The 10,403-nt window shown below is 51.7% G+C and overlaps 1 protein-coding gene and 1 long non-coding RNA gene across 2 annotated transcripts in view; one reads left to right on the forward strand and one right to left on the reverse strand.

Moving 5' to 3' along the window:
• The window catches only part of ACSF2 (acyl-CoA synthetase family member 2), a 52,132-nt gene extending 47,849 nt beyond the window's left edge, over positions 1–4,283 (forward strand). The window contains exons 11-16 of the mRNA XM_030534267.1: positions 1,048–1,155; positions 1,280–1,431; positions 2,069–2,210; positions 3,481–3,591; positions 3,873–3,941; positions 4,041–4,283. Coding sequence (XP_030390127.1) covers positions 1,048–1,155; positions 1,280–1,431; positions 2,069–2,210; positions 3,481–3,591; positions 3,873–3,941; positions 4,041–4,091 — 633 coding nt within the window. The 3' untranslated portion in view covers positions 4,092–4,283. The remainder of the gene's footprint in view (positions 1–1,047; positions 1,156–1,279; positions 1,432–2,068; positions 2,211–3,480; positions 3,592–3,872; positions 3,942–4,040) is intronic.
• Positions 4,284–4,968: 685 nt separating this feature from the next.
• LOC115635463 lies at positions 4,969–8,321 on the reverse strand. Its single transcript, XR_003996597.1, has 3 exons — positions 8,002–8,321; positions 6,680–6,775; positions 4,969–5,849 (listed from the first exon to the last, which is right to left on the reverse strand). It is a non-coding gene; the product is annotated as an uncharacterized LOC115635463 (long non-coding RNA).
• Between the last annotated feature and the right edge of the window lie 2,082 nt (positions 8,322–10,403).

The raw sequence follows: 10,403 nt of genomic DNA on the forward strand, positions 1-10,403 counted from the left end.
GCATTTCTGAGCTAATCCTGGGGTGATCAGGTTGCTGAAGACTGATGGGTCCCATGCTGCCCTAACAGGGTTTACAATCAGCTATATTATATTATTGTATTCGCTATAGCTCCCTTCAAGGCAAAGGTTCCTAGGGACATGGTGATTTCTGTATTGCTTGAAGTCTTTCAGTCAAGATTAGATTTGCTCTAGCTCAAACAGAAGTTATGGGCTTGATGCAGCCAAAGGGCAAACATAGTGCCCATCTGTAAAAAGGGAAATAAAAACAACCCAGGAAACTACAGACCAGTTAGTTTAACTTCTGTGCCAGGGAAGATAATGGAGCAAGTAATTAAGGAAATCATCTGCAAACACTTGGAAGGTGGTAAGGTGATAGGGAATAGCCAGCATGGACTTGTAAAGAACAAATTGTCAAACCAATCTGATAGCTTTCTTTGATAGGATAACGAGTCTTGTGGATAAGGGAGAAGCAGTGGATGTGGTATACCTAGACTTTAGAAAGGCATTTGATATGGTCTTGCATGATATTCTTATCAATAAACTAGGCAAATACAACTTAGATGGGGCGATAATGAGATGGGTGGATAAGTGGCTGGATTGGGAACCCTGCTGGAAAGATATAAAAGTGGGGTTCCGCAGGGGTCTCTTTTGGGACCGGCTTTGTTCAATATCTTCATCAACGACTTAGATATTGGCATAGAAAGTACGCTTATTAAGTTTGCAGATGATACCAAACTGGCTGGCTGTGGTGGAGCAGAGGCAGGACCGTGGCGAGTGCATCCAGTCTCATTGTTCTTTGCCTTCCTGTCTCCTGGGGAGGAGCCTTTCAGTAATGTCTTCGGTGGTAGTAATATCTGGAGCTGCCCTGACGTACACCTGAAGATGGGAGCGTTTGCCTGGTGACCCATGACTTGTGAAGAACTTCTGCATCCCCGACGTCCTCCCCTGTACTGACTGCTAGTTTCCTCCACCTTCGCTGTAGAACTTGGCTGTTTCTGTTTCCCGGCAGAGTCCCTGATGCATATCCCCCCACCTTTGTGTTTGCAGGTTGCCTACGGGACCACAGAGAACAGCCCTGTCACCTTCATGGGATTCCCACAGGACAGCATCTCCCAGAGAACTGAGACGGTGGGGTGCATCTTCCCCCACACAGAGGTGAACTTTGTCTTCCCCACCTACCCTAGTTTTACAGTCCCCAGCAGAGCACCACTGCTGCTGCCCTTCCTCACTCCATGGGGCTTGCACTGTGCCTGAAGATCCTGGCTGTCCTGTGTTGCAGGCAAAGATTGAGGATCCTGAAACTGGGGAGATTGCCGCTCTGGACAGCCCCGGGGAACTCCAGATTCGAGGCTACTGCGTCATGCTGGGCTACTGGGAAGACCCCCTCAAAACCAATGAAGTGATCACTGATGACAGATGGTACAAGACTGGGTGAGTTTGGGAACTACCTAGAATCTGCTCTTTCCCCCTTTACCTCGGTTCTGGAGGAAGGGCGCAGGTATATGGCATTGGCTGGCGATGGATGTGTCCGAGTGGGAAGCAATAACTTCTAGTAACAGGCCAGAATCAGCCCTAGTGGCAGCATGGCCAAATCCATGAACTTCAGTGGAGTCGGACCAGTTTACACACGGGCAGAATTTAGCCCATAGCATTTAGTACAAACCATTACTGGAGACAGGACACTGCGCTAGATGGATCTTTGCACTGTCTCCATGGAATAACCAGATGCATATGCGGGTGGGGTGGGGTGGGGAACGTAGAGGAAGGGAGGGGAATGAAAGGAATTCCAGTTTAGATTGAGTTCTGATGCAGGTTCCTGGAAGTAAGAGTTATTGGGAACCCTTTGATCCCTGCATGGGAGTCTCCTCTTGGGCTTGCAGAAAGAGTGGTGCATCCTTTACGAACTTGATGGTGGAAAGTCTAACCTGCTGGTCAGGGTTAAGAGCTGTAGGCTCTGAACATGACAGTGGGAAGATTCCCTCTGGGCTGATTGGATGGATGAGCCATTCTCCAGCCAGCTGGGAGATCTGGACCGAGGGCTGTGGAGTTGACTCAGGTGTTATTTCAGGGACATTGCTGTCCTGGACAAGTACGGCTACTGCAAAATTGTAGGTCGTTGCAAGGATATGATTATCCGTGGAGGGGAGAACATTTACCCAGCAGAAATCGAGCAGTTTCTACACACCCACCCCAAGATTGAGGAGGTGCAGGTGAGTAGGATGGATAGGCATGGTGGGGTGGGGGTAATGGGCATGCTGCCATCCAGAACACTTTGTCAGGAGCCTGTTTGCTTTCATCCATGCTCAGCTTTTCCCCTAGCTGGCAATTTCATATACAGGGAGAGGATGACTTGTGCTTAAAATCCAAGAGTGTGAGTAGAACTCCTGAGTTCTGTTCCTGTCTTTGTCACATACTCATTGGAAGCTTGGGCAAAATCCCTGCGCTCCAATTTCCTGTCTGCCAAGCTGGAGAGTAACTCTTCCTTTCCTCGCATTCTAAACTCACAGCCACCTGCAAAGTGCGGTGAGATCCGCTGAGGGAAGGCCTTATGGAAGGGCACATGATCATTAACCACAAATTATGAACCTAGAAATCAGAACGGACTCTCTGCCTGTGCTGAGTCACTGCGGGGGAGGAGCTGCACTGAAGGTTCCTTTGTCTAGCCAGTAAGAAGTAGGATGCAGCTCTGGCCAGCCGCTCCCAATCTGCTGGGAACATCATCCAGTTCTCAAGACAAACCACACCTGGGTGTGCTGGCTGCACGACCAGTTGTTGTTTAACCCATAAATAATCCAGTTCTTTAATTACTGCTCCGTTTGCTCCAGCATCTCAGTACAGTAACCCCAGTATGGAAGGGCTGCACTTTCCGGGGCTTTGGGTCACTGTCTTGGGAGTCAGCACGATCTCTGTGTGTCTGGAATTTCAGGATGTTGGCTTGGGATGGTGAATGGTGGGAGGGGAGACAGGGAAATTGTGCAACCAAACTCAGGGGAATCACTTAGGGGAAATCCAGCTCCTACATGGAATGATCTGATCTTCCTAACTCGGTACGGAGTAGGCCTGTAACCTTAGCCATGGTAGGGTTTTGCTGGGGATTGTGTAGGGAACAGAGTTTACAATATTAATAAGCTTTGGCCTTCTGTAACCCCTTTTATCTGAGGATCTTAAAGCACCCCAATTAATTAAGCCTCACAGCTCTCCCTCTGAGGCAGGGGACCTCACGTGGGGGAAATGGAGGTACAGAGAAAGTTGCCCAAGGCCTGGGAATAGAACCCAGAAGGCCTTGCTCTGAGTCCACTTTTCTAATGACTGGAGCACAGGGTCTCAGCCAGGAGACCAAAGTGAGGGCCAAGGGTGGTGACAGAGCACTGACCCGAGGGAGGGATAAAGAGCTTCCATTAGGGAAGAGAAGGGACCAGATGACTCTTGAGAGACGAGCACTTCCTAGAACTGATATGTTCCTCCCTCTCTTCCAACCAGGTGATTGGCGTGAAGGACCAGCGAATGGGAGAAGAGATCTGTGCCTGCGTCAGAGTGAAGGCTGGGCAGGAGTGCACGGCAGAGGAAATTAAAGCCTTCTGCAAAGGGAAGGTAGGATCTCCCCATCCATTCCCAGGCTGTGCCCATGTTTGCTTTGTTTTTCTCAGTAACTCAGCACATTAAGGGCCTGATCCCCAGTTGGTGTAAATGGCCACAGCTCCATGGAAGTCAGTGAAGTACTCTACACCCGCTGGGGATCAGGCCTGAAACCGGTCCCACATATTCTTGACATGAGCAGTGATTGCCATAACACAGCCCTTTGTAACCAGGGGTGATAGACGATGCCCTGCCTGCTGTTACTTGCAGGCTGTAGCTGTTGGCTCTCTTTTCAGATCTCTCACTTCAAGATCCCTCGGTACATAGTGTTCATGAAGCAATATCCACTCACCGTCTCAGGGAAGGTAAGGGACAGCCCATGGGCCTGGGTGCTGGGGCACCGGGGACTAGCTTCTCCTGGCTGTCACTCCTCTGACTCTCTCTCCTCCATGCTCCAACTCCAGATTCAGAAATACAAGTTGAGAGAGCAGATGGAGAAGCAACTTCTGTTCTGAACACAAAGGTGGAGGATCGAAGAGAAGCATGAATGGATCCACCTCCACCTCTGGTGTCTCTCCATCCACACCAAGCCAAGAACAGCAGCTGGGAACTGGATCCCTGCCCCCACCACCCTGTTATACTGCTGGCTACCTGAAGTCAGCCTGGTGATGCTGTCAATTAAAACAAAGAAAACCCTTTTTTTTCCAGCTGAGATTTTTTCATAAAGAATCAGAACAGTGTGGGGAGGAAGGATGGAGGGTAGAGCACAGGAGGGGGCATCCAGATGACTAGGTTCTACTCCTGACTGCCACTCCTTTGATATGGCCTCTGCAGGTCTCTTATCTGTGTATGTCTCACGATGCGACTTCCCTACCTTCCAGGGAGTTGCAAAGTGCTTGAGATCCTGCGGTGGGCGGGGCTAGAGAAATACAAATGATTCATGTTTAAATATTTAAAAGGTTCTGCCCCATAAGGGTCTGAGGCTGTTGTAGGCCACCTGTGCTTCAATTCCCTGGCAAAGAAAACCCCAGGATAGCTGCATCACTCGGAAGGAAGGTGGGACTAGATTTCCTGTGATATGATGCTGCCCTGGACCTGCTGCTGTCCAAAGAGTGAGGATCTGGATCAGGAGAAAGGGCTTTAGGAAGAGCCAGCCAAGCTCTGCCTCTGTCTGCCCTTCCTTGGCGCTCAGAGGATGTCCTCATGAACAGCAAACGGGGCCCAGAGACTCCCAGGTATTTAGGCTCCTAACCTCCATTGAATGCAATGGGGGTTAGGAGCTGAGCTACATGTGAGGATTAGGGCCCTGCAGCTGAATGGATGGGATGGAGTCCGAGGACTGGTTCTGTTCCCAGCCCTCCCTTGGGTGTTTTGAAATGACATGAAACTCTCTTTGATCTCACAACCGTTTATTTCTGCCTGGAAAGGAAGCTCATTAGACATGGTACAGAAATGCCAAAGGATCCGTCCCATCGGAAGCACGAGACAGAGCGTGCCTGGGACGGTGGTTTTACGGGAGTTATTTGGCGCCTCCCAACCATGAAACACTGAGCAGAGGGGCAGTGGGCTGAAGCTCCTCTTCCGCTCCGTTCACAATGTCCCACTCCAGCTGGAGATCAGATAGACGACCGATGACGATGATCCTGCACCACTGACCTTCCCGTCTCCCTGCTGCTTGCTGGGCATCTGCTGTGGCAGAGCCGTATGGATTCATAACACTTTCTAAAGAGCTCTGCTAGGGCCATCCTTGAACTCCTCCCACCTGAATCTGGAGTGCACTGAAATGTAGAGTGGAGAAAAACATGCTCCAGAAAGGACCCCGAGTTCTTGTTGCTGTTAAAGTTGAGGCATTTCTGCAGTGGAAGAGAGAGCGGAACTGCTGGATTTGATCACAGGAGGAAGCCTCTGGGTCAGCCCTTCACAGCTCCCATTTTTTACAGAATGTGTAGAAATCCAGAGTTGCTGCTGGTTGTAAGGTGCAGTCTCTTGCTCTGATTGCAGGGATTGATGGGGCAAAGCTAATGCCTGTTGAAACTGGCCTACCCAATGCCCAAACACTCTGCTAGGGGACAAGAATAGTTTAACCTCTTCTTTCTCCCCAGTCCAGTGTCAGAAACACACACGCAGGGAGGAGCAGCGAGAGCAGGAGAAGGGAGATGGGTCAGTGGATCCTTTGTTTGTTTACCGGGGTCTTAAGTCTCACAGCTGTAGAGTGGGCTCTACCCATGGAAGCAGATCCCCAGAATGAAACATCCGAGGTTCTTGCTTTTTATCTGAAAGAAAACAAATATGACAGTTTGTTTCAAACCCAGAAGCTTTGGACTGGCAGTGCTCAGGGTCTGGCAGTGTGTGTGAGTGTGTGATATGTATATATGGATGGAGACACCCACAAATAAACAAACACTATTTGTGGGTGTTTCCACCCATTTAACTGGAGGTGAAAGGTGCCATTTCCAGCCTGCTCTTGTTGCTGCATTCCTTGGCCAGCAGGGAGCGCTGACGTGCAGCATGCGCTCCCTTCACTTTGCTCTGTAGCGTGTCACCTGTGGGGCAAGGAGATTTGAATAGTCTCCCCCACTGAACCTGTGACAGTGGCGTTGGATGCAGAGATTCACTTCTCCTTTATCCCTAGTTCCTAAGTCAGACCGTTCCCGTAGTAGGTGAACAGAACTCATTGGCTTGGGTGTGTGTTACACAAAGGGGGCTGAGTATAACCCAAGATGGTAATGACTCAAAATCAGTAACATCCTAGCAAAGATAGGGCAGATCTACAGTTCTGCCATCACAGGAAACAGAGAGAAGGGAAGTGAGCTAATGTCTTGCACTGGGCCAATTTCTGTTGGTGAAAGAGACAAACTGTTCAGAAGTTGGTCCAGCAAAAGATATTCCCTCACCCACCTTGTCTCTTGAATACCCTGGGCCCAACACGATGACACCAACAGTTCAAACAGTCAAAGGAAACACATTTTAACTCCCTTCTCCCAGTGTGAACGTGGTGGTGGGGAAGGAGGTAGGTCATGAGAGGAGGGCTCCCCAGCGCCCGTTTCATAGCAGTGCTTTTGGCACAGTTCTCGTGTTTGATGGAAGCATGCTGTATACTCACTAGGGTAGTATGGCCCCTGCTGATTGACAGAACAAAAGGGTAGAAAAGATCATCATGGCATCGGTAAGAAGGAAAACGAGAAACCATTGTGTTACCCTGCAATAAATACATCAATAATTGATTACAATCGGCAAACCAGCAACCTGTAAAACCCAGTATCCTGCCACACACACACACACTTTTCTCCCTGTAGCCTGGGACATCTCAAACGGGCCTTCATATTTATGCAGCAAAGCGGCATTGCCAGGAACCTCATTAACATGGTGCCAGTTTGTATGAGTTATATCTGAAGCCAGCATCTAGCAACACCCTCCCTCACTGGCACACTGTTCTTCTCCCACGAGATGGTGCCATGTGATCTGTGCTCAGGTATTCCAGCAAGTGGACCTCAGTGTTTCTGAGGCTGTAGTGCCAGCCTGGTAGACCCAGACATGGAAGTTCTCTTTACCTACAGACCAGCTACAGAGTGGGCAGCAGCAATGCCTGCCCTCCCAGAGCATCTTCCCAGTGGGCCGCTCTCTGCCCACCTCTAGGTCCTAGTCCCTGGCCCTTGACCACAACTGGGGCAGTCAGAGCAGGAATCAGAGGCTGGAGGCAAGGCAAAGGTCAGAGGTGGGCTTGGCTACTCAGAGACCAGGGACAGGGCAGGAAGGCAAGAACCAGGAGTGTAGCAGGGAAACAGGGCCAAGTGGGGAAAGCAGAGCTCAGGAGTCAGGCATTGTAGGCAGGGTCCGATGCAACAGCCAGCTAGGAATTCTCCCAGTTGCACAGACAACTTGCTTTGTCTCTTTCCGGCTTAACTAGCGCACCCAGCCCAATCCTCCACTCAGCTTCTGGGGACGGGGAGATCATTAGCGGAGCATAAGGCCTTAGGGCTCCCAGTTCTCCAGCCACTAGCAGAGCTATTGGGCAGTGGGGCGGGTGCAGCAGCCACCCGGGCTCAGGACCCAGACCCTCACGCCATCAGGAACTCAACAGCAGCTGTCATTGCCAGTTGTGAAGCTGTTTCCTTTGAAGTGGAGACCTGTTCCCTGGGAACCAGACAGAGACCACTTGCTCCTTCCACATAGGCCTCCCATCAGCCACTACAAGGAGCAGCATTTTGTCACTAATTCTCTGAGCTGGATCCTAACCCAGGCCTAGAGCTGAAGGCTGTGAGTGCCGTTACCCATCTCCAGATCCCCTCCCTGTCCAGCAGCTTCCCCTCTGTGTGAGCACACTGAGATTACCAAATGCCAGGAGAGTGCACTAGGCCTTGTCCTCTCCTGCACTGTCTCTCTCTCCCCCCGGGGGTCAGAGCCCAGTTCTCAGCATACACTCACCCGGCGGGAAGCAACGAAGATCTCAGGCTGAAGCACTGCCGTCTCTTCTCTCTTGCCCTCTCCAGCTGTTGGGTGCATCTTTTCTTTTTATAGAGCGAACCCCGCAGGAGGAAATTCCAAGCTGACCTCAGCAGTTTCAGGCTGAGTCAAAGAGGGACGTGTCACATCACAGATAGGCTGGAAGGCATCCGGGTCTGATCCTGTGGCAACTTCTCTTTTTCAAGGGTTTTTTTCCCCTCTCCCACAGAAATAATTAATTTCTCCAGAGCTATTAAGAGAACAAACCCGAAAAACAACCGCACAACTACTTGAGCTGGCACTCAGGAAAGGATATGATGCACATGCCATGGGGGCTGGGAAACTTCCTCATGCCAGGCTTCCTTGAGTCAGGGTGAAATGTCCTGGGTGTAACTGAGGGCAGAAGCAGAGATACTCAGTGACTTGGGGAGCAGGGTTCAGGGGCTGGGGCTGCCTTGGGTGACCAGATAGCAAATGTGAAAATTCTGGACCCTTGTTTTCGTGGGAGGGGGGGTATAATTGCATCTGTAACACAAAGCCCCCAATATCAGGACGTCTAGTCATGCTAGTGCTACCCCGGTGGATGGTGAGGGGTGGGAGGTGAGCTAAAGGTGTTAGCAGCACCCCATGGATGGGAACCAGTGGGATACTCCGCTGCCTGATGGAGGCATTACCAGTGGGTGACAGTGGAAGTTGGGGGCAAGGGAAAGGAGACAGAGGAAGAGGTGATGCCCTGTTAACTGACCATAGGGAGGCCAGCCCTTGCCAAAAGAAGGGCTGGGGTAGGCAAGGCACAACAGGAGTTGAGGCAGGGGTTCTCACAACACATTTTTGGTGGCCTCTCAGCGTGGCTAACAACTCTTGCTGGGAGCTGCTCTGACAAACCCGTCTCACTGCCATGGCCCTTCAGCCAGAGCCCGCCTCGGGGAAGGTGGGTCGGGAACTCACCAACTGCCTGCAAAGTCTTAGGGTCCCTGTGCCCCAGCCAGCTGCCCAGGGAAGTGCCTCAGCGAACAAAGGCCACAGCTGCCTCCACTGTCAAGCGCCACCTCTGGTGCCGCACACACCAGCCTAAGTGACTCCAGAGATGCTGCGTGGAGCCCCTGAGGAGGCTGGGCAGTGCAGGGCACCGATCCTGCTGGTGGTGTGAGCGCAAACACCAAGGCTGCGAGGCAGTGCTTACGAATGCGCATGTGCCCAAGATGGCACGGCCTGAATTCATGTTTCTTAACCCCTCCCCAGCTCTGCCGTCGGAGCTGAAGGCACACACGAGCTGAGGGTGTGAGGAGGGCAGGAGGCAGCCGTTTCAGTGCATGACTCCTTTATAGACAGTGTCAGGGGCGGGGGTGTTGTGTGTGTCTGCCCAGGGCTGGCTCCAGCTTTTTTGCCACCTCAAGCAGCAAAGAAAAAAGAAAAATGTGATTGAGCTGCTGCCGAAGTGCCACCAAAGAGGAAGAGAGGGAGTGAAGGACCCACTTCCAAAATGCCATTGCAGACGCGGATGTGCTGCCCCAATATCGGAGTGCCATCCCTTTCTATGGGCCGCCCCAGGCCCCTGCGTCCTTTGCTGGTGCCTGGAGCCAGCCCTGTGTCTGCCCGTCCTACTCCCTTCTCCTCCAGCAAACAGGATCTGCTCTTGCCGCTTCAGCCCACGTGCTTAGCCCCTGTCCAAGTCTTGCCGGCAGGTTTCCATCAGGAGACCTGGATTATATTAATACAAAGCCAGTATCTCTCTGATCCAATCTTGGTAATGTCCCAAGAAGCTGCCCAGAGCCCTGTGTGCCTGAGCACAGTGGGAACAAACAGCAGTAGGCAGTTTTCTTGTTCTCAGTTTCTAAGTCTGCCCCTCCCTCCAGCCAGTCCTATGCCCCAGGAGCTCTGTCCCTTGGGGCTCTCTCATGCCTTCTTCTCTCCCTTTCTGCTGGGTTTCGCCTCCAGCACAAATGCATCTTGGCTCCTGCCTTTGCACCGAGTCCCACGGAAATCCCTAAGGACACTCTTAGCCTCACTCAAGCTTCATGGTGCAGCCAATTGTCTTGCAGTAGCATCAAATGTCTCCAGCGCTCTCACCCCAGCCAGAACTTAATTGCTCATTCCATTTAGCCTGAGGCCTTGGCTACAGTGGCGCTTTACAGCACTGCAACTTTCTCACCCAGGGGTGTGAAAAAAACACCCCCCTGAGTGCTGCAAGATACAGCGCTGTAAAGTGCCAGTGTAAATAGTGCCCCAGCGCTGGGAGCGCGGCTTCCAGCGCTGCAAGCTAATCCCCATGAGGAAGTGGAGTATCTGCAGCGCTGGGAGAGCTCTCTCCCAGCGCTGGCGCTGTGACCACACTCACACAGCGCTTTGAAGTTTTGAGTGTAGCCAAGCCCTGAGCTAGCTGG

Source organism: Gopherus evgoodei, chromosome 15 (genome assembly GCF_007399415.2).
Source record: "Gopherus evgoodei ecotype Sinaloan lineage chromosome 15, rGopEvg1_v1.p, whole genome shotgun sequence".
NCBI classification, from domain to species: Eukaryota; Metazoa; Chordata; order Testudines; family Testudinidae; genus Gopherus; species Gopherus evgoodei.